Source organism: Pseudonaja textilis, chromosome 1 (assembly GCF_049901715.1).
Source record: "Pseudonaja textilis isolate UNSWEBS1 chromosome 1, rPseTex1.2, whole genome shotgun sequence".
NCBI lineage: Eukaryota > Metazoa > Chordata > Lepidosauria > Squamata > Elapidae > Pseudonaja > Pseudonaja textilis.
In genome coordinates this window covers 225,758,693-225,782,743 of record NC_141990.1, presented here as the reverse complement: position 1 = coordinate 225,782,743, position 24,051 = coordinate 225,758,693, and the positions used below count along the sequence as shown (strand labels likewise).

The 24,051-nt window shown below is 40.1% G+C and overlaps 1 protein-coding gene across 3 annotated transcripts; it reads left to right on the top strand.

The window, feature by feature from the left end:
- The first annotated feature begins 388 nt into the window (after positions 1–388).
- On the top strand, positions 389–19,076 carry PATL1 (PAT1 homolog 1, processing body mRNA decay factor). 3 transcript variants are annotated; one of them, XM_026719632.2, is made up of 19 exons: positions 389–577; positions 5,691–5,802; positions 6,094–6,308; positions 6,417–6,494; positions 8,180–8,374; positions 8,691–8,792; positions 9,661–9,750; positions 10,140–10,345; positions 10,446–10,535; positions 11,370–11,553; positions 11,855–11,978; positions 13,032–13,129; positions 13,290–13,349; positions 13,745–13,893; positions 14,592–14,751; positions 15,604–15,759; positions 16,673–16,764; positions 17,084–17,233; positions 17,970–19,076. In XM_026719632.2, exons 1-19 carry the CDS (start codon positions 563–565, stop codon positions 17,989–17,991), a joined length of 2,298 nt encoding a protein of 765 aa, XP_026575417.2. In that variant the 5' UTR covers positions 389–562; the 3' UTR covers positions 17,992–19,076. The 3 variants fall into 3 exon arrangements, with proteins under 3 accessions (XP_026575417.2, XP_026575418.2, XP_087776891.1); XM_026719633.2 differs by having other exon boundaries at positions 452–577; positions 6,420–6,494; XM_087920765.1 differs by lacking the exon at positions 389–577 and adding an exon at positions 1,243–1,369.
- Positions 19,077–24,051: the final 4,975 nt, after the last annotated feature.

The following is a 24,051-nucleotide window of genomic DNA, read 5'->3' as shown; positions in this document are numbered from 1 at the left end:
CACTTTTGAGATGCTCATATTACTTGTTGGGAATATCTTAAATCAAAAGTGTTCCCCCCCCACCCTCCCGACTGTGTGCCAGTTACTGCGGAAGGAAGACGCAGGAGCCCTCAAAAAAACCACGCTGTTTTATGTTCCTCCCAACAGGTCTTACAGCGGGGTCAAATCACGTTTTATATTTTGAAAACAGCCGTAACGAAACTTCAATGCATATACAGTATGATCCGCCGCAGCTGATTCGGAGGCTTTCCATATATAGCCGGGCAACCGCGTTTTCCTGTAGAGAAACCATCGCCTGACCCTTTAAGGCGGCACTCCCCCTGACGAGGAATGGGGGGGGGCGGTATTTTCCTTTTCAATAGCGGGACCGAGAGGAACGGCTGCCGCCAGTACGCATGCGCGCCGAATTCATCTACGCAAGAGGAAATCTGTGTGGTGGACTTTAGGTGATACGTCAAGACGCGGAGCACGTACCAGGGGGGCGGGGTTCCCGGGGTAGAGCAGGGTCCGCGCGGAGCCTCCCGGGCAGCGGGGAGGGGGAGACCCCCGCGCCCCGCCAACCATGTTCCGCTACCAGGTGAGAAGGTGACGGCAGTGCGCGGCGGGGGCTGCTGCCGGTCTCCCGCGCAGGCGGGGCCTCCTCCGTCGGGAGGGGAGAGGCGGCCAGGGACCACCCTTGCGGTGACCTTTGACCCGCCGCGAGAGCTCCCCGGCATTTGCGGAGCGGAGGCTTGATCTACCAGCGGAAGGTTTCCCTTCTCTCCTTCCTTCCTCTGCCCGCCCGGGAGGGGAGCGATTTACCCGGCCTGGCCAAACGGAGCGGATCTCGCGGGTGGCGGGATCGGGGTCTTCTTGGTCCTTTCTCTTTGCTTCGTCCAAGTTCCGGCCGGCGGTCTCATCGCTGAGCACCAAAGGTGGCAAAAGGCAGAGATCACTTGTAGGGCGGCCGATGCTTTGGGGAAGACGTCTGGCTGCTCCCCCCAACTCTAGGCAGCCGGTTTCCCGCACCAAGAAAAAGAAAAGAAAACCAGCTTTGCCGGAGCTGCTTTGGCTGGCCAGGGCCTTTGGAGAATTGCCCCGCTTCCCTGTATTTCCTGTTCCCGAGGGGCTGATAACTTTGAAAACACGTGGAGCTGAATTAAGAAACCCTGGCGCGAATTACAGCGTAGATTTATATTCCTTTTCTCCGTCAAAAATACTGTTGAAAGGGAAACATAGCTCGATGTAATTAATCTAGCTTAATTAATATGTCGTGACATAGTGCATCAGGATTGGAAGGCAAGGGTACAGAAGGAAGTTTGGTTTTGCAGGAGAAAACCCAAATCGAGATTGGGAAATGTGTGGAGATTAGTAACTCTCATAAGTGAAGGTGCGCAACTGGCTGGTGGCTTGGAAAATTCAATCATCAAAATGATAAATGTTGCTTAAGGATGGTGTTTTACAGGGGTGTGGAAGTAATCATTTTGTCTGCAGGGATGAGTATGAAAATTGAACTTTTTAGAAGAAATGGACATCAGTTGATAATTCCATTGTTTTGATCTCTGTTTATATTTGGATGCTGCCTATGGAGGACAGGATTGATGCATTTTGAGACAATAGAATGTGTTCCTCTTTTTCTGAGCACTTAATTTAATGATGTTTATAAGATTCAGATCTGCAGAAAAATATTTTAAATGCAGTAAGCTTTTCCAATCTGATGACCTCCATATGAACCTATAGCCATCAGAGTTCCTAGTCAGCATCACCAATACTAGCTGAAAAGACTACGAGTTGCAATCCAAACATTAAGACATAGACATAATGGATTAACTTGAAGTGACAACTTGGATGCTAGAATTTTGCTTGGTGGTTCAAGCATAACTTTTAAGGATGCAAATGTGTTATATGGAATTCTTTTCTCTGGGCAATTTAATGAGCTAAGCTCCATGTAACACAAGATCCATTTTATTTCAATTTTAGTCTTCCCCATAACCAACTCTATTCCTGGGATCATATACTAACTCATGTTTGAAGATCTGATGAACAGAAGGCTATTTAGCACAATGTAGTAAACCAGAGATCCCCAACGCCTGGTCTGTGGACTGGTGACAGTCCGGGCCATGCCAGAAACCAATTCGCGCAACCAAGCGAAGCCCCATCTGCAGCAGGCAGGCAGCCCCCAGAACCACACCCTGTCCATGGAAAAACCTCTTTCCACAGAACCAGTCCCTGGTGCCCAAAAGGTTGGGGGCCACTGTACTAAAGTAAAAGATGGAAAAGTTAACATTTGTGAGAGACAGCAGTCAAATTTACAATTTTCATTATTTCCTATAAATTTGGAGAGGATGGCTTTCCCCCATGGCTATGTGTGTGCGCCTATAAAAGGTTTACCCTATGCTTTACAGATTTCCAAACTTTCTCATTTACTCACTCTTAAAGTCTCTAATTTTTTTCACCTCTAGACCAAAAAACTATCCAAAAATCCGGCTTTGGAAATGTATGTTGCAAAAATTCAAAGTGCCCTGTGGCAACTCAAAGTGCCATGCCACATAGTTTTGGAATCATGGCTACAGTTATTGTGTGCTTACTATTTTAAAATTATGAGAAATGACTAGTTTTGGGCAATATAGTGTGGATGTGCCTATATGTGACTCTGGCTTCAGGCTGTTCTCTGTAAATGTATGGCTGGGTTCATATAACTCACTAAATCATAGTAAATCACATTATACTTAGTCTGTATTTCTAGAATTACTAAAGTGGCTCAAGCCACATAATACTTTTAGGTGGTTCAGATACAATTTTCCCAGATCAGTCTAAGAACATGAACTCATGATCCCTTAACTTATAATTATGCTTAAATTTCCATTAAGCATTTTGTACTTGTAACAATGACTGTAAAAACAAGGAGATGTGCATTTGTAATCACACTCTTGTTTTTACACTCTCACTCTTTTATATATCTCTCTGTGTAGTTGAAGAAATATGATAGTTACTATAAAGAGTAGTTGAAGGCACTCTAGGCTGGTGGCATTAATAAAATTGATCCATTTCCCTTTAAATAAGAAAATGAAAGTTGCATTCTTTTCCCCATTCCATCATTTCTTCCCTCTCCTCCCTAGCTTCTCTGCAATAGAACATTACTGTTTATATACATATGATAAATAAAGCAGTGGGGTACATTTAAGTCAACACTTGAGACTTTCAAGAAGAGATTGGACTGCCATTTATCAGAAATGGTGTAAGGTCTCCTGCTTGGGGTGGGCGTTGGACTAGATGACCTACAAGGTCCCTCCCAACTCTGATTATCTGTTATCTGTTAAGTCCAAAGATCTAGACATGTTTTGATAGATAATGTAAGGAAAGCTTCAGAATAAATAATCAAATATTGCCAGTGTGGTAAATAACTATTTTTCTTTGAAGAAAGACAACTTTGTAAGTTGTGGATTATCTTTATTCTGCCTTTAAAGGAAAGTCTATATAAATGCTGTTATAGTACTACACACACATGCATAAACACTTAATTTCATTATTGTGCTCTATCCTGCAATCAAAGGCTGAGTCTGGTATCCAGGAGAAAGGCAAAAAAACTGCTTGTATATTAGCATATGTATGCAAGCTATATTTAACTCCTTCAAGATATATAATAGTTTAGAATTTAATAGGACAATTGAGTTGAGAACAGAGTACATATGAGGTAATTGCTTCCAACATGATTTGTTCCTTGTCATAATTTAAATTTCTGTACTCACTACGGATAAATTATTCATAATCATTTTCTGTTGGGGGGAAGATTGTTGTGATTTGAAACTGAAATATATATTTAATCTAAATATATCTTGAATTGGGTCATGATTGCAATCATTCACTACATGAAACAGATATGCCTTGCTAAAAAGGAAGCATAATATTAAATTTACAAATTTATATAGAATAATTCTGCTGGGGAGAACAAAGTATTTTAGAACAGGTGGTATCCAACCATCAAGTTAGTTATTGAGAATTAGCTTAATTGATTCATTGTGCTGAAATATAGTTTATTTAATAATGGCTTGAAGAAGCCATAGTTGACAAGGTTTGCACATTGCACTAAATTATATATTAAGAATAGTAAACCACAATTGTTTTGGTCATATACAGTGTTAATGCAAATCCAAACAAACAATATTGTGGCTAGTAAAATATGTGAATCCAGTTTGTTACTCAGCATGATATATGAATTTAATGTTCAATAGGGCATGGTAGTTAAGATACTGACCTTGGACTAGAGAAACCCATATTCAGGTTCCTGTTCAGCGATGGAAAGTCACAGCATGAGTTTGGGCCAATCATTGTTCTTTGGCCCAATTTATCCTACAGGTTGTGTATGGCATCATGAGTTTCTGAAAAAAAGGAGCAGGAGATTTAACATCAGAAGGAAGAGGGTTGTGTTGTAATACAGTATCTGGGTTCCTGCATCATGCAAAGCTATGATATGGTTTCTTTGATTTTAGTTTTGTTGGATGAACTCAAAACTGTCCTTTTTGAATTATGGTTAACAACGTTTTGTGTAAATCCAACTAATCATGCCTTAGCATAACATGTGAATTAGTCAGTTTTCCATTACTAACATTATCCAGAAACTGGGGACCTGTGGCTCTCCCAGGTGTTGTTGACTGATAGCTCCCAAAATATCTGAACATTGACTTTGCTGGGCAGGGCTGCTGGATGATGTAGTTCAGCTACCCTGTCATATACTCTTCTGAATTCTGATATAAAACTAAATTATTTTCCAAGTAGGAAAAGTGATGAAGTTTCTCTGCACAGTTTGCCATTATTGTACTAGAAGATGTGCTCCATGCATATATACACATGCAGAAACACATATATACACATGCTAACTTCATAGTACTCACCAATATTTTATTTCTGTATGCATATTAGGAATTGATGGTACAATATTACAGCATAGGAAGGAGTGAAATATACTTGGTAAAGTTGCAGTTCTGTAGATATAATGAAATTAAAAGGTATAAAACAGTGATAGGGCCCATATATCATGCAATGCCCAATGCAGGGATGTCAAAACGCATGTCATCACAGCGGCGTCATGTGACGTATTGGGACTTTTCCCCCCTTCGCTAAACTGGGTGTAGGCGTGGCCAGCGTTTGACGCATCCGGCCCGTGGGCCGCAAGTTTGACAACCCTGCCTTAATGTATCTTGTTTTGACCTAATAGGGTATGTGATTCTGTATCTTGGCAAAGTATTTTACCTAAGGAACCCCAAATCATTCACCTCTTGTGGGATGTCATTTCTTCCTAATTAGCAACATAAGGCAGCCTTCCCCAATAACAGACCCTACAATCTCAAGCCTGTAAGGCTTGCTATGCTGGCTGGGGATGATGAAGCTATAGCTCAACACATGGAAAGTACCAGATTGGAAAAGGCTGCCAGGAAGTAGTTATGAGTTGTGAAGGTAAAGGCAGTATGGATTTAGATATGTTTTTCACTAGGTTCATTCTTAGTTATTCTTGTCTTGATTGCAAATTATCTGATGATAGCTGCATATTCTTTGGAAGTGCAGAGATAAGCTCTCAACTTGTGAAATTATAGATATTGGGGTTTTTGTTTTGTTTAGGTGGGAAAACAGATTTCTAGACTTTCTTCTAGAATAATATTTTTGGATTACTGTAGAAGTCGGTTAAAGTTACTGAAGTTTTCTTTTATTTTAAGTCCCTTGAGGACTGCCCTTTAGATGAAGATGAAGAAGCCTTTCATAATTTGGCTGAGGAAGATGAGGATATCGATCAGTTCAATGATGACACATTTGGAGCTGGTGCAATTGGTGAGCTCACATAGCTAATATATCCTGACTTTCTATTTATATGACTGAGGTTCTCTAATACCTTCTGCCTATACATGTAATATAATTAAGGTAAACAGTCATATGTCTTCTCCATGGAAAACTTTTAAATTGGTTCTATGTTCACTGCTGAATGTAGAGGTTCTGGGGAAGTCCCTTTCTATTCCAAGGAGATGTTCTTCTGCCTGGGAGATAAAGGCATAATTTGAGGAGTTAGGGAATACTACATGGGAGAAATGTGAGGGAAATGCTGTTTGTGTCGTTCCTTTGTAGACGATGACTGGCAGGAAGCGCACGAAAGATTGGCTGAGCTGGAAGAAAAGCCTGCATCCTCAACAGAGCAAGTGGATCGCAGAGTTACCGATGAGATGGACCTGTTGGGTGATCATGAGGAAAACCTGGCAGAGAGGCTTAGCAAAATGGTGATTGATAATGAATTGGAAGATCCAGCCATTATGCAGGCTGTGCAGACTCGGCCTCTGGTACAGGTATGTAGTGAGTGATGGAAATGATGGGGGGAAATGGGATCTAATGTTTACTGGGTCACATAGAGCCAGTAAAGTCATTTCCCTAATTTTTTATTCTCTTCTTTCCAGCAGCCAGGTGGCCTCAATTCAAGCATCTGGGATGGACCCTCAGTTTTGAGGCGCATTAGAGGACCACTCCTCACTCAGGTTCAGTGCTCTTTTTATTGTGTTCCTGAACCATCCAGGAAATTAGTTTTTCCTGTCAGGTGTCCTCCTTTCCCTATTATTGCCATTACATAACGTTCAAGGAGCTATGTAGGAGCCATGTAGCTGATAAAGGATTTGTTTTTAACCAAAAAGTTTGCTACCATAACTGGGGATGGCCAAAGGTTAGAAAGAAATCTGTGTTAATGCAGTTTTGCAAAAGGAACAAAGTGCCCTAAAGATCATAACAACACACCATACCTTATCTCTTTGTTTCATCTACTGATAGTCCAGGTGGCGCAGCTAGAGACTTTGGAGTGCAGCTCTTGCTCAATATTTTGGCACCTTCAATGTCTGTGCTTAATTAGACTTGAATTAAAGCATTTTAACAGATTATCTAAAATTTTCTGCCAAAAATAAATTACAGATAGTTGTCAACATACGACTGGTCACTTAATGACCATTAGAAGGTACAACAGGCCTTGAAGAAAGGACTTATGACCTGGATTTGAAGTTCTCAAGGGACCATATTTGGGCACTTGGCAGCCAGCCCCATTTACAACCATTTGTAGCATCCCACAGTCACGTTACCACAATTTATGATTTCCTCCCCCCTCCCAAAATCACCAATTGCAGGTAGTCCTTGACTTTCAGCCCTTCGTTCAGTGACTTTTCTGGCACTGAAAAAAGTGACTTATGACTGTTTTTCACTCGACCATTGTAGCATCCCCATGGTCACACAATCAAAATCCAGCTGCTTGGCAATTGGCATATATTTATAACGCTTGCAATGCCCCAGGGTCATCTGATCGCCTTTTGTGACCCTCGGACAAGCAAGGTCAATGGGGAAGCCGGATTTACTTAACAACTGTGTTACTAACTTTAACAGTTGCAGTGATTCACACTTGTGACAAGAAAGGGCAGAAATTGGGGCAAAACTCACTTATCAACTGTCTTGCTTAGCAACAGAAATGTTGGGCTCAATTGTAGTAAGTCGAGGACTACTTATGCTAGGCTCATTGAGCAACCACTACAAAAAAGGTAATAAAATCAGTTGTGGTCTCGTGATGTGGCCACTTAACAATCGTCACTACTTACAACCGAAATAGTAGGCTTAAGTCAAGGACCACCTGCAAAAAAAAAAAGGTGGAATTTTTAAAATTTTGATTAGACAAAATTAGTTATCAGAAATTTAATGACCTTTTAAATGAGAATTAAATCAATTTCATGCTGGATAGTTTATATACCATCCTTTCCCAACTTGGTCCCCATTCAATTAGCTGACAGAGAATTATGGGAGTGAGATCTAATGTATCGAGAAGGAAGAAGGTAAAAGATAGAACAACTACTTGTCAGTACATGCTAGCCTTTCTGCTCCTGCTTACCTATTTGTTCTTCTAAATTAGAGGGGGAGTCTATCATTTATTCTCATTCTCCCTCTCTCCTCTCCCTCTCTCTAAAGAACTGTTGGCACAGATGAAAAGGGATCCCATGTTTCTTACTATCTAGTATCTAAAGCTGCATGTACTGTGTTTACTTAACAAGAATCTCTCTCCCCCACTGCTGGTTCTTGCTTGCCACAAAAAATACTTCTGTTTACTGTTTGACAGTCACTACCTGCTACTTGAGAAAGATATTGATTAAGCAATATTTAAAGGGAATGCCAGATGTGATTCTCTCCTCTTCAGGAAGTGCACTCCGTCTCTGTGCTGGAATATGCCCTACCACAGAGGCCTTCACAGTCCCGAGAAGAGGAGCAAGATGTCTCAGAGCGAGCACTACCCAGGCGGTCATGCTCCCCAGTTATTGGCAGCCCTCCTGTTAGGGCTGTTCCTATTGGGACGCCTCCTAAACAGCCTACCATGCCCAACTTCAACCAACAGGTATTGTTTGCCCCTTCTACAATAAAGTGTGTGGATCTAGGGCAGAGGATGCTTAAAGGAACAGAATAAAGTAGAATGCAATGTGATGTGCGATAGCATTCCCTGAATGCTAGCTCTCCTTCAGTAGAGAAACTATTTCTTTTTGGCCAGCTGTCAAATTGACACGTTGTCAATGTCAGCCTGAACCTTCCAGTCCTATTTCTATAGTTTGGTATCTGGGAATTAAAGTTGGAACTGGCAGAAGCAATTGGTGATTGAGTCTTCAACAACTTGCCCTGGATTCTTACTCTACTTTCTTCTCCTTTCTGTTCAACAGATCTTATGTCCGAAGCCTGTCCACATCAGAGTCCCAATTCAGCAGCGTTATCCAAGTCCCTTCAGTGAGAGGATGTCTCCAAACCAGCTCTGCAGTGTAACGGTAGTCTTGCCTCATTAGTTCTGTATGTTGAGTCGGCCTTTTATAATGAGTCTTACTTCCCCTTTTCGCCTGGATCACTTGATCCTTCCAAAGTTCTCGAAGGTGATTTGTCATAAATCTAATTTTAAATTATATTATCGCCTGCCCTGTTTTGAAATAATAATTTCTGATCTTGAGCAAATTTCATTCTCTATGGACAGCAGAGAACATGTCAATGAAAGGAAATTCCCAGAGCAATCTTCCTACATTTCTAACTTCCATAACATGCTACCTTCAAGAAGAGTGGAACTTTGGGGAATAGTAATCCTAATACTTCCAAAAACAATTAGTTTTGACTTTAGCTTTTCATTTTGCAAATAAAGAATATGGAAAAATATTCATATCCTTTTATTTTTATAACAATTTATAAAGACTTTCTGATCTCTCACAATGAAACTGTTGGCTTCAAAATTAGCTCCATGCTAGTGGCTATAAACCATACTTAACCCTTCAGGGGTTTGTGCTCTAGAGATCTTATTGACCATTCAATAAAGTATGACACTCTGTTGTTAGAAAATATTGCCTTTTATATTGAATTGCTTGGCCTCTCTGTCACTTTCCTTTTTCTTTATCCTGTCTGTATGACAGAAAAAGTTGCTGTACTAGATATTTAAAAAGTTTTAATTACATTTTCATTGTGGTACTGTCCAAATTATTTTGGTATTTTAACATAATTATTCTGGATGCACAAATGAATAAGTGGTATTTCTGTTTCCCTGTGATTGTTCAAGCATTTCTAGTTTTTGTATTTTCCTTTCTCCTTCTGAATGTCTCTAGAAACAAACTAAATTTTACCTTAAGAATTCAAGTATTCCATTTCTTTTACCAGAACAACTCCCTCTTAGGCCATCCGTTCCCTCCTAATGTTACACCTGTTCTCACCCACCTCCAGAGAGCACAGCTACTAGGAGGAGCACAGGTAAGCAATAGCCTACCACTCCTTCTCATTTCCATTGTTATTGGGTGCATTTTCTATATGAGGAACGGAACCTGAAATCCCAAAGATGCATGAAACCCTGAATTTGCTAATTATATGTTTATATTAAATCAGATTCATTGTGTATCTTGGCCCTGTCCTTTTTTGGCCCTTGGTTTCTCTTCCTTTCTTACATTCAGCTTTCTTCCTGAAAAGAGCTATGTGCCCTTCATCCCATCTTCACTTCTGCTATACAAGTTCTTCCTCTTTGTATTTGCTGCTTGTGACTCTGTCACTTCCTGATTCGTGCATTCAGGAACAGTGGAACTATAAACGAGTCTGTATGGGTGGCTGAAGATCTGATGCTTCTGTTTTCCCTCTCCACTCTGTAGGCAGGGAGAATGTCTCCCAGCCAGTTTGCACGGGTCTCTGGTCTTGTTGGCAGCCCTCTTGCATCCATGAATCCAAAACTGCTCCAGGGCCGAGTAGGACAGATGATGCCTCCAGCTGGTGGCTTTCGTGCCTTTTTTGGGACACCAGCTACGCCATCATCACAACATCACTCCCCATGTCCTGGAGCTCACTTGCAGAATCTACGGTAACCTACTTCTTCCACCGTCCTTTTAACATACTGCTGGACTGAGTTGTGCTTATGAACACTCCATGACCCTTTCTGAAGAGGATATTTTATTTTCCAGGCCACGGCCACAGATGTTCAGGCCAGATACAACTCACCTTCATCCACAACATCGACGACTCTTACACCAGAGACAGCAGCAGAACAGGAAGTGAGTATCTAATATGCTTCTTTGCTTTCATGAAGATAAAGGAGAGCCTAATTGCTTTCACAGTGCAAAGGGTGAGGTTAGAGCTCAATTTTTTGTGAGTCCCAAGCAACTTGTGCAGTTGCAGTGCTTCTGTAACATGATTGTGCTTATAAACATGTAAATCAAGAATTCCGGGAATGGGCTAGATAAAAACCCTATCATTAGAGCTAGAGATGGCAAAAGCAACTGTAGAAAAGTGAATAATCTCTTTAAAAGCTCTTTGAAAAATTTCAAAAATACATCGCAAGGAGAGAGAAAATCCAGAGCCTTAGAGTACTATATTAGAACAATCTGTAAATTTGTTAGTTATTAACCATAATGGCTAAAATTGAATTTCCATAAGCAAAGCATCTGTTGACTAGACATGAAGAACAGACAGGAAAGTGTATTCCTCTTGTGCATTTTTATAGGCCAAGCAGTGAACTTTTGGACTTGACAGATGATTAGCTCTTTTCAACAAGGCTTTAAAAATATCTGCACTGGATACATGTACCATTATCTGCCATTTACACTTCTGTTTCTTCATTGCCCTATTCACTGAAAGAAGTACTCAGCCTAAGAATATTGTTTTGCCCTATCAAAACATAAGTTATTGATTGAAATTGTATCACAACAATTACTGATCTGGAGCTGTCTTCCATGACAGCTGTATGAATTTGCTTACAAGGGGCTTCTCTGCTTAAGATTGACCTGTGCTTTATAAGTCTCAGGCTACTGTTCCAAAAAATTTTCTTCAAAGGACACAGAATACAGCTGTTAATTGTATTTTGCCAGATTATGTTGCATTTCTTTTAGTCAACACAGGAATCTAAATGGGTCAGCAGGGGACCGAGGGAGCCACCGAAATAACCATCAGGAGCAGATCAGGAAGGACCCTTATGCTAATCTTATGCTGCAACGGGAGAAAGATTGGGTATCCAAGATCCAAATGATGCAACTGCAAAGCACTGATCCCTATTTGGATGACTTCTACTACCAGGTTGGTTTTCTACTATTTTGAACAAGTGACTGTTCGTCCTGTAGTCCCTGGTTATGCTTAATGGAAGATGCAGACAATAGCATCTGAAGGGTGCTTGGATAGATAAGAAAGTGACCAAACAGATGCAGTGTATGGGGGGAAATTGTCCTATTCTGCTTCTATTCCTCTGCTCTCTGCAGATCATTTATACAAAGTTTCTGTCTTTGTTGTTTGGGTGGAACAGTGAATTCTTACTTTGTTCAAAAATTTGGCAAGCTCATGATGTTCAAGCTGGCTTCTAACCAACTTTTTGATGCCTTAGAACTATTTTCAGAAACTAGAAAAATTATCTGCAGCTGAGGAAGTGCATGGCGACGGTCCTAAAAAGGAGCGTACAAAACTAATCACCCCACAAGTGGCGAAACTAGAGCATGCCTATAAGCCAGGTAAGTTTCTGTTATGTATAGGAAGGGGCTGGTCTATATATGGAGTACATGGGAGGTAAAATTCATCCATTGGAAAGATGTGCTTCCTACTATTTTCCTTGCTTCCTATGTTCAGGAAAAATATTCCTCCTCATGCACACACATGATGTTTAATTTTACTCTCATGTACAGCAGTTCTACAATTCTACTGAAATAGATTTAGCATAATACTGTTGATCTGGGGTGTCAAAATCAAGGCCTGGGGGCCAGATCCAGCCCGTGGGGTGCTTATCTGGCCCATGGGACTGCCCTGGAAGCAGCAAAGGACCAGCCTGCAGTGCCTTGGCCCGGCCCAGGCCGACCGGGTGCTGATCTACAACCTGGTGATGGCCATTTTTGTTGGCAGGGCGCTGCAGGAGTTGAAACAGGCATGCGTGGCCCTCCCAAGCTCTGTTTTCATTGGTAGAGTGCTACAGGAGGCCATTGCACCTGAAAACGGAGCACCCCTCCTGAGCTCCAATTTTGCTGACAGAGTGCTACAAAACAAACTTGCTTGCCCTCCACTGCCTAGGACAATGGACAACCTGCATCGTCGTCCAGGGATCCTTCGCAAGGCCTGAGGAGGACAGCGAGGCTCCTCTGGAGGACAAGGATTTGGTGCTCTCCCTAGTCCCATCTTCCTCCGCTGGGGACAATAGATCCCCCCCCCAACCCCGCTTGGGCCACCACAGGTGCCACCGACATGAGTGACATCAAGCTGCCCATGCCCACTCCAGTTACACCCACCTGACTGAGGTCAAACACAACCCTGATGCAGCCCTCAATGAAATCAAGTTTGACACCCCTGCTGTAGTGGCAGTAAAGGAAAGCAAGGAATAGAAGCATTTTGTAGGGGTAGATAGATGTGAGCTCTTAATGAAGTCAAAATAGAGTCACCTTGTCCATGCTTGGCTTCATTATCTAACCTGCAAAAAGACTAGAACACCCAAAGAGTATGTAAAGATCACAAAGTTTTCAGACAAACAGTTTTGACTCATCGGACTCATCTGCACTGTTTTTCTTCTGTTCTTGCAGTGCAGTTTGAGGGCTCACTAGGGAAGCTGACCGTATCCAGCGTGAACAACCCCCGCAAAATGATAGATGCTATTGTGACTTTAAGAGGAGAGGAAGATGTAAGTTCCTCTTGTGACAATTACTTTGTCTTTGAGTTGGTGTTTTGTCTTACTATTTCATGTTTTTCCTTTGAAATACGAAGGAAATTTTTGAATTTTTTTCTCTGGTTGTGGGAGAGAAATTTTCTGAATAACACAGTAATTTCTGTCTCTTCCTTAGGAAACTAAGGAGAAGCAGGTTCGAGATAAAAGGCGCCAGACTCTCTTCACTATTGAAAAAGTGAGTTTGGCATTAATTCCTCATCCAGCTTCAGATTAAAAATAATTACTGATAATCCTGCTGGTAGCAGCAGATTAATTGAAATCAGTTCCATAGTGCAGAACAGCTGACTTGAATTAAGATACGATTTCAACAATAGTCTCCTTGAAGGGCATCCTTCCAGTGGCTTAACCATAATTATTCATTTATTGAATTAATTTGTTCTTATAGTGCAGTTTTTAAATACGTGAAAAGATCTTAAACCAAGCCAGATGCTCACCTGTTTAAGTCAGAAATCTGTCCTTACCTATTGTCAATAGAGCAAGGACTTGATTTATCAGTTCAAAACCATTTTCAAATTTTGGAAGTGTTGGAATGTTAGATGACATGGCTAAAACCTGTATGTTGATACCTAGACATATAGCCTCCTCTTGGATGTAGAAGACTATGAAAGACGCTACCTTTTGAGCTTGGAGGGAGACAGGTTGGCCTTGATGGAGGAGAGAAAACAGAAAATCTGTGACATGTATGACAATCTGAGGGGAAAGGTACCCAATCAAGAAAGGTAAGAAACTACCTAGTACAATTTCAACAGTTCAGTAAAGAAAATGTTGTTTTGAATTCCTTTCTAATGCTTAGTAGAGATTCCTTGTATCAGAAAGTACAAAAATATGTAATAATTTTGGAGTTTGTTTTTCCCTTTCCACCATGACTTACTATTATTTTGGGACCCATGCTTAGTGCTGCTGTCACAACAGTTGCAACAACTTCTCACAGTTTGTCCCTCACTTCTCAAAAGAGAGCTGAATGTACCTTTCAAATCACTTAATTGCTAGATCAGCTTAAGATGATTCATTAAGTAAAAGCAAAAAATAAAAGTGACATATCAACATTAATATGGCCAGTACAACTCCCAGTGAAAGTGTATTTACTTGAATTTATTAGCTACCCAGCTCCAATGGACTCAGGGCAATGTACAAAACTAGAAAGAACATAGAAACAGATTAAAAACATCAAATCAGACACAGCCCAGACTAAAATCTTTTCCATATCCTTCGGTTGTATGTTTCAGAATGATTTTGCATAAATCCATACATTTATGATTTAAAAACATAAATTTCATGGCATAAATTTTATGCTCGTGGTAAAACTTTAAATTTAAAAATTATTCCAAAATCAAGAAATCTGCTTTACTTGAAAAATATAAAGACCATTTACATGTTTGGTTTCTAACTGAAAGTTATATATATCCTCTTCCATCAGACTTAGTGATGACCCTTTTGTGCAGATTATGTGTATACGTAAAGGAAAACATCTAGTTGCACGGATCCTACCTTTCTTGTCCAGTGAACAAGCAGCTGAGATACTAATGGCAACAGCCAGGAATTTGCCCTTTCTAATCAAGAAAGATGCTCAAGATGAGGTAAATGTAACCTGAAGAAAAATTATCATCGTTGTTGTTGTTGTTGTGTTGTTATGACACCCACCTCACATAAAGCAGCTGTGGGTGGCTAGCATAATAAAAACATCAAAACAAAAATAACACACCAAAACTAATGAGAAAAAAGTCCATAGAAGATAAACGAGTCAAACAACAAATTCACACAACTCACGGGCTCATCACTTCCTGACCCCTATATCTGAGAAAAGCCAGGTTTTGTGGAAGGCCAGCAGGGTTGAGACTAGTTTTCAGAGGAATGGTGTCATTGAAAGTTCTGTCCAAAACATTTAAAGGACACCATTGTGGTTATTCATAACCCTGAATTTTATCAGTCTGAAATTCCTTTGTAAACTTTCACATATTTTCTTGAGAAATGAAAAGAAACATTCTGTATTTTAGATTTGTTGTTATTGAGATGTTTCACTGTTATAATACATATATGGAAATAAAGGATGGACTTATATTTGAATGAAGATATCTAGAATATTTATATTAAAATATGGTATTAAAACTTTTTGAGTATTTGAGCTCATTTAATCCAGAAGGACTCTAGTGGCAAGATTCATTAATGACATCGGTTTGAATGAAAATTTAATAACCTTGCTATAATTTAATTCCATATGTAATATAGTTTAGTTCTCCTTCCCCCATTTCTTTTCCAGTAACAACTGAAACATTATTTACTGTTATTTAGCAAATAAAAATGTGCTATAATTTCTACTAGATTGAAAAATTTAGAAATCGGTGTGGTACTCTAGATTTGTTCCAGGCCATCTCTTTGTGAGGTGTGGGTCATGTCTAACTAACACGTGTTTTTAACATAACCTTCTTTAGGTGCTTCCCTGCCTCTTGAGGCCCTTTTCCCTTGTGCTTTATCATCTTCCATTGGGAACTGTTACCAGCATCCTACAACAGCTAATGAACCTACCTCACCGTGGAACAGTGACCACAGCTGCCAACCTCCATCTCACAGCAGTTCTCCAGAACAAGGTTTCTAATTCTTACTTTGCTTCACCCTGTTCCTTACCATATCTGCCTGGTTCCAGTTTAGGGTGCTACTTCATTTCAGGATGTATAGGTAATACTCAACATATGACTGTAATGGAGCCTGCCTATTACAGTCATATGTTATAACTGTCATGTGGCCAGTCCAACTTTATGATTGTTTTTGCGCTAGTCGTTAAGGGAATCCATGGTCATTAAGCAAATACCACATCATTAAGTGAACTAATTGTTCACTATAGACATGCTTTTGCCGAAAATCAGAAGTGCCAATGTAATCGTAAAATCATGTGACCCTGGGATGCTGCAAACGACCATCAATGCAGCCGTGTTGCTGAGGGCCTGAAGTTTGGTCATGTGACTGTGAAGAGGGCCCAGCCATTGGAACTTTGAATCCATGTTGTAAGTCCCCTTTCTGTCACAATTTCAGATGGTCATCATAAGTCAAAGACTACATGTGAAATGTGGAATAATGCTAATTTCAGAGTTTTCCCTCTCCCAGAAATTAATCTGAGGAATGAAGGGAAGACAATCTATGACACTTAAGTCTGTAATATAGCCTGGGTATAGTCATTAAGATAGGAATGCTTTTTGTACCATTTGTTCAATGAAGCTCTTGACATGGTATCGCTTTCCCCCCTACATTATGAGTTAATTCTCCTTGAGATGCCTGGCTATGTTGAGTGCTTTTTATCACTCTAGCTTTCTTTTAACGATAATTGAGAATTGCTTTGGTGCAGAAGTAGGTAATCTTTCAGGGCCACAAAATGATCATGGTTGACCACAAACATCCATTTTCCCAGGCAGGATGGTTTTTTTTAGACTTGGGAGAGTGTCAATATGTGGCTTGCTTTGCAGTATGCAGATTTAATTTTTTGTTTTGTTTTTCCTCATTCTTTAGTTTGGCCTCTCTCTGCTATACTTGGTCTTAAGTCGAGGAGAGGAGTTGCAGAGTTCAGATTCTGTCACAGAACTCACACAAGATAATCAGTGGTGAGTCTTAAAATGGTATATGTTGGATACATTTAGACCTGTGTTTCCCAACCTAAGCAACTTTAAGATGTGTAAATGTTAACTCCAAGAATTCCCCAGCTAGCATTCCCACCCAATTCTGGGAGTTAGAGCACACATTTTAAAATTGTTGAGGTTGAGGAACAGTGATTTAGACTTTAAAAAGATGTTCAGAATATAAAGCCAACTTATTTAATGGAACATTTTTCATGGCAATTCCATAGTCCACAGTTTAATTTCTGTATCGAACACTGAATAGAAGTCACTGTTTTCACAACCATTGGTACTTTGTTCTTGACAGGATGGAAGTGATGATCATGGCAATTAGGGAGTTTCTTCGAATCCCTCAGGCGGTCTTGGCTAAGCCAGTATCTACTCCCTCTAATCTTTTATCTCTCTTCTCTCGCTATGTTGATCAACAAAAGCTGAATGTGCTAGAGACAAAATTGCAGTAAGTATGTCCTATTAGCGTTATATTAAGGGAAGAAATTAAGAATAGTAGTGGAGAAGGGACTGGAGAAGGTGGTATTGATCACTCTTAGTGCAACCTACCTCATAGGATTGTTGTAGGGGAAAATGGCGGGAGATATGCCACTTTGAATTCTTGAGGGAAAGATGGGGTATTAAAGGAGCAAATAAAGTAGTGTGTGCAAGAAGGAGAGACATTTTAGATGTTATGGGTATTTATACAGTCCTCTTCTAAAACTCCCACAGTATTTTGGTAGCACAAGCTTAAAAAAGAAAACAGGTGGGCGGGAAAGAGAAATATGGGTATTCCAAATCAAATAATTGTAATGTCATTACATGTCAAAGACATTATATGAGCAGAACATTGAATCAGGTTGAAATGTTTTTGCGAAATATTTTTAGCCTAATTGAAATGAGGCATAGAAAGGTGTAATGGAAATTTCTGGCATTCATCATGCTTTATTCATGCCTATCATCTCCTTTAGACTAAGCTTATGCATGGAAACATGTAATCTTATTCACATTATTTAGAAATAATTATCTTTCTTTCAAAGATAGGTTCTACTGTACCGTTACATCAAATAAACATGCCTTTTAATTTGTTTAATCAGATTATCAGTTTTTGCTTGGAAGTTGTATACTGAAATAATGAATTGTTACCTTTCTGGCTAGTATTGCAAAGCCCGTCTCACAGTTTTTATTCCCTTCTGTTATTTCAGGTTGATCCAAGGAATACGGTAGAAGGGCTCAAGAGTGTTGTCATGCTGGTGTCCATCATTGCTGTCACTCCAGCATTTTTTAGTGGGCAAAGAGGAGGCAGTGCCTTCTTCAAATAAATCCTTATGGGGTTATGTCTCTGGCCCAGCACAGAAGATTGCTCTCTTGCCCTGAGCTTGGTTGGGGTGGTGCTTTCCCTTCTGCATGCCCTTGTTGCATTGAATTCTACCCAAGCTCTGCCATCCTTTTCCTTAGCACTTTTGCAATGGTTTCTCCTCCCTACACAGACCCCTCTGCCCACTACACTACTGATGGAGACTAATAGAAAAAAGAGACCCTTCCTGTATCACTGCTAAGAACACAGAGCCAAGGGGTGGTGGTGTCGTTTTATTGTGGAAATGGAGAGGCCTGATGTTTCTGTGCCTCTAATAACGTTGGAGTGTGTTTTTAGATGATGGGAATTCCTCTTGATTGACCCACTGAGTCTTTTCTGCTCTTCCTGTGGTAGATGCCGCATTGTAGTGCTGCCCATTCCCTACAAAGTAGTCATCTTTCTGAACCTTGTGATGAAGCAACATCATCTTTGCACACGTGTCTAGTCTTCCCAAGACTCATTTTCTACCTAAGCTTGTCTCTGACCTGCACCTTGCTTCAAGCTGGCCAAGATCTCCCTGTAGACTAACCAAGAAGGTACCAGGAATGAATTCCTCTAGAGCAGATTAATCTTACTGAATTTTGGTATCATACATTGCTAAGTCCTGCTGGGTTGTCTTTTATTTTTTTGGAATGTGGTGAGGTTTTTTTTTTTTAATTTTTACTCTGTTTTTAAAAACAATTTGCACATGTAGGCATCCTCTAAGCAGTGAACTCCTGTTACTAACTGGCTGCTTTTCCACAGTATTCTCTTCCCCTATTTGCCTCTTGAAACCACATTCTACTGGACATTTCACCCCTTCCTTGAGCCCTCGCCCCCACTGTTACTCCTTCAGTATACACGATCAAGTGGTCCATTATTATTGTGCTTTTACTTTTTGGTTTGGTTATGATTAATGAAAATTTCTAAATTTACATTTTTATAGGGTATTGTAAATAAAAAAATCTATACTTGTGGGGAGTGTGTCGGTGTGGTTTATCTGTATATCTGGTTCATCTCTTGTTACACAAACTCCAGGGTGTTTGGGGAGACAAGATTAAGTACATGTCCCTGATGCTAGGAAAAAATAACACAAGATTAACATGTGCATTAAGGATTCCTAACATACACCAGAAAATATTACATTGATCTAATGAGAAAAATACACTAGGTAATATGAAGGGTCATCAACACAGTAGACATGGGTTTGAGCACAGTCCGGCAGACAAGGGGGCCCGGTGTGCTGTGGTGCATGGAGGTCGCGAGAGGTTGAACATGAGCGACCAAACAACAAATATAAAATTATTTGTCTTGGTGTTCTTGGTGTTTGCATTATAAATGCCAGTATTGACCAGACTACTACTTGGGTTAGTTCTCACACATTCAGATGGTCCATATCTCATTTCTTGTCTTGCTAACTTTCCATATCTCCATTAGTTTGTGAAAACAAACAAACTGCTATCTAAGCATAGACATTCCTCCTATATTCTAGATTTTCTTATTTGAAAGTAACACATGGAACATTCCTGACAGCCTGGATCGGGACCATGCACTATGCTAAGTGGTCTTAAGAGACAAGCTGCCAATTGTGCATTTGTGTTGGGAATAGGATGCTGCTGGTATTGAAAGCGGCAGCAATGAACACTTGGATTATTGTGCCAAAAGGAGCAGGCACATTGGTACCCCGTAGCTTTCTTAGCTAATCTAGATGATAGAAAGGAGAGTCAGAAAAAATACCAGTAGGTTATCCATTCATTCCATCCTGTACTTGTTCCGTGCAGGAATCCCATTTCAAGCAACCTCAATAGAAGGAAGGTTGTCAAACATCTGTTTGAATTTATCCAGAGAAGAAGAGTTCAGTATTTCAGTGACTGAAATCACTGTCTTTAAATTTCTTCCCAATACGCAATGAGAATGTACCTGAAGACTTTTAATTACCTTATAATGCCAGATCTACTGTTTTTAAGAATCCGTTAGAAACAAGTTTAAACAAGAAAATCCCTTTTGGAAAGCCTGTTTGCAGCAGAGAACTACTTTTTGGGATGAATGGTGGGTACCCATACAGGAGAAATTTTGGGGTGAATATGGCTCCAAAAATGGGTATCTTTCCATTCTTGCAAGGGTTGGCCCATATACGACTGGCATATCATCATCCCAAGCCTGCTTCTTTAATGGTTCTAAATATAGAGAGGCCTGCAAGAAGAGCCAAGTCAGGATGACCTAAAGCAGGATGCCTGACCTTTGATTTTGAACTTGGGGCTCCTTCCCAAAAAAGTTAAGAAAAGCTAGCTTGGAAGTTAAATTCGGTTTATGGTTTTGTAATGACAATTAAACTAATGGGGAGGAGGGAGTAATAATTAAAAATGAACATCTTTTAAATCAGGAATTTGCCTTAGCAAATTCCACAGCTCCTAATAGACTTTTACACAGGTTCCCTGAGCGTCCTGGCAGTGTTCCTTCCCTGCCTCCCTTAGGCACTGCTATCAATGTCTCAGTGCAGCATATTTTGCCTATTAACTTCTTAATCATGGTCTATTAAAAGGGAGGTGGTGTGTGTGTGTGTGTGTGTGTGTGTGTGTAATAACGTAGGATACATCAAAATAATTCGTGGCAACTTTGAGGGGATTTAAAGGCAATACCTAAGACCTCATAACGCTACAGGCTGTTGTTACATGGGCCATGCTACTATAGGGGAAATGAGAAAGTACAACACAAGATGCTTAACCATACTGTGCAAAATTTTGTCACATTTTGAAGATTTCTAAAAGCATATTGACTAATAACATGTTTTCTTTTCCACTGTGCAGTTGGAATGGTTAATGATGGGTAATATTCATTTAGAGCGTCATATAGTACAAGGGACAACTTGGCAAAAAAAAAAGATTCAACAATACCCTCCATTCAGAGATAAATTTGGTGCTGAAAGCGAAGATTGCTGCACCTCTCTTCCCGAAACCTTGACAGCAGATCATTGAATCTGGTGACAATAAAAACTTTTCTGTGAAGCAAAGTTAAGCTTATTCTATTAACTATGGTATTATCACTGGGAGTTGGACAGCGTATAAATAATAATGTAGGTAGATCTCGCTTAACGATTGCCCTGTTTAATAACAGAAATTACGATAGTGCTGAAAAAGTAACTGACCATTGCAGTATCTCTGCAGTCTAGCAGGCATTTATGGCTTGCTGCATTCTACGGTCATGTGTCCACCATTTGCACACTTCACAACTGGCTTCCAACAACAGGGTCAATGGAGAAGCCAGCAGTAAAACTGCAAGTCACAATCATGAAATTTTGCTTAACAGCTTATTGACCAAATAGAAAGTGACATCGTAAGTCCATCATAGTCATGTGATGTTTCACTTAGCAACCATGTCAATTAATTACTAGAAAGCAAAGGAATTTTTCTCCTGAACTGCTTACACCATTTCCACCACCACCACCCCCATTTTTATCCCCCCACCTTTTTATTACAACAGGACTTTAAATCCTTTTTTGAGTTATGAAGTTTATCTTGAAGTTCTTTTAAATGCTGTTCTATGTAAGTAATTTATCCCTTCTGTAATTATCTGAATAGTTGCAGCCTTAGTTTTTAAGGAGTTTTGGATTAAGATGATCAGATCGTGATTCATAGTTTAAGAATCCATGATTACATTCTGAATTACATAAGAATTGTTTAAGGAATCCTATGTAAGGAAACTGGGAAAAATGGCAAGGTGACAAAAGTCTACTAATGTTTGCCTTTCGTTCTTTTCCCCTCAGTGCGGCTACCATATACACTGCAATATATCTCAAAAAGAGAAGGAAGCTGTTGACAATCATACAGACCTGGAAAGCCATCCTGATTATGTATTCAATATCCTCCTTATTACAGCTGGCTAGATTTTCAGAGACTGGACTGATTTAATGTGCTCTCCCTGAGATTAAGCTAGGTTTTACCATATGAATGTGAGTTCAGCAGTTATATAAATTGAATAAAAATACACTAATCCATAATTAACTGAAGCATAGTTTGTTTAATAAATTTAATAGTCTTCCTTCCTTCCTTCCTTCCTTCTTTTTCTGGATGTTTGTGCTCTACTTCCTTTTTCAATCAGGCTTTTCCATTTCCTGAAGGAAGTATCCTTAAATTTTATTGCTTCCTGAACAATACTAAAAAGCTCTGCTGACCCCTTTTTACATTGTGGAAGCCATTATATTTATTTCTTAACTAAATCAACTGTAGTATATAGATAAAATCACAGAAGAATGGGGAGTTGAGGACTCTAGTTGATTTGGGAATCATCTATCTCAGGGGTGTCAAACTGGATTTGAGGGCCAGATCAGCATTGTAGTTCTCTGGGGATGGGAATGGATGCCTCTTGCAGGACCCTGCTGGCCAAAATGGGGGTCTACACACACACACCCTTGCACCTCGTTTTTATCCTCCATGGCCTCCTACAGCACGCTGCCAGCCGTTTTGGGGCCGTTTTCTGGCCCATTTTCAGCCATTTTCAGGGTGTTTTTTTGGGCCGATTTCAGGCTGTTTGTCAATCCATTTTCAGCCCATTTTTGACTCATTTTCAGGCTTGTTTTTGGGCCCTTTTAAGGCCATTTTTGGGGCCATTTTCTCTTGGCAGGGTGCTGCAGGAGACCATGGAAGGTGAAAACAAGGCATGGGGGGGGGCACACACAGCCCGTTTTAGCCACCAGAGGCACCATGGGGTGGTCCTTTGATACTTCCAGTCCGGCCCCATGGGCCAGATTTAAGCACCCCATGGGTTGGATCCGGCCTGCGGGCCTTGAGTTTGACACCCCTGATTTATCTCCATTGAAAGATCCTAAGTACAATTTTTATCCTCTCTTGAACTAAGAGATTTCCCCTCTCAGGAAGGAAGGGAGGGAGGCAGGGAGGGATGGAGGGAATATAATAATAATAATATTTAAACTCTTTTTAGTGATTGTGAACACAAATGGAAAGACAGGAATTACTAAAAAGTTTTCTTACACTTTTTAAAAAGTTACAGTAGTTATTCCTTTGTTCCATCTGATTCTTACCTTCTTTTGCATTCTGTCATTTAAAAAAATCAAAAATAATTGCAATATTAATTATATGTACAATAATACGTATTATAAAGCATATTATTCCTATAGTTTTACACATGTGGGAAATAAAAAAAACTAAATAAATGAAGCGGAAAACCAATGTGAGTTGCCTGGGCCAATAAATAAAAAAGCAGTGAAAGATATCCTCAGGGAACATGCATGCATTGCAAGGAACTGAATCTTTCCCATGTATCTTTACTACCAAACTGGGGTAGATACCTGGCCTAGATTGACTTTCTCAGGAAGCAAATTAGAGCAATGAAAGCAAATGCTATATAGGCAACAAGAGAAGTTTATCTTAGTGCATCTTGAGAGCCTGTACTAAGAAATCACTGGGTTCTAATGGCATCAACCCAAGAGTTCTTTAATAAGTTAAAACAGGAAAGTGCTGGCCTCCCCACAAAAATTTACAACTTGTCATTTAATCAGGATCAATGTCAGAGGACTGGACACCACTGTTTAGCAGACACTCTGAGGAGATTCAGAAAATTATAGGCCAGTCCACTTAATATCTTTCCCACCTATGATAAATGGGGTAAGGCTGCTTGGTAAAATAGTTCAGAATGTCTTTATGTTGTGAAATGAATGCACATCACCTCACTGGCATCACCATACTACCATTTTCATGTCACAAACGTGGCCATTCCCAGAATTGCCTTCTCCCACTGTGCAATGAAGAAAGCCAGTGAGACTGGCTACTTGGTCATTTAACTAAGGCAACTGGATATATTTAGAATACTAACATTTATGCAACCTTGCCAAAAAATACCCACAGACCCGCCTAGCTCTGCAGTTGGCCTTTCAGTAGAAGTGTTTGGAAAACCCAAGTATTGCCAACTAGCTGATAAATCCCAGACAAAGATGG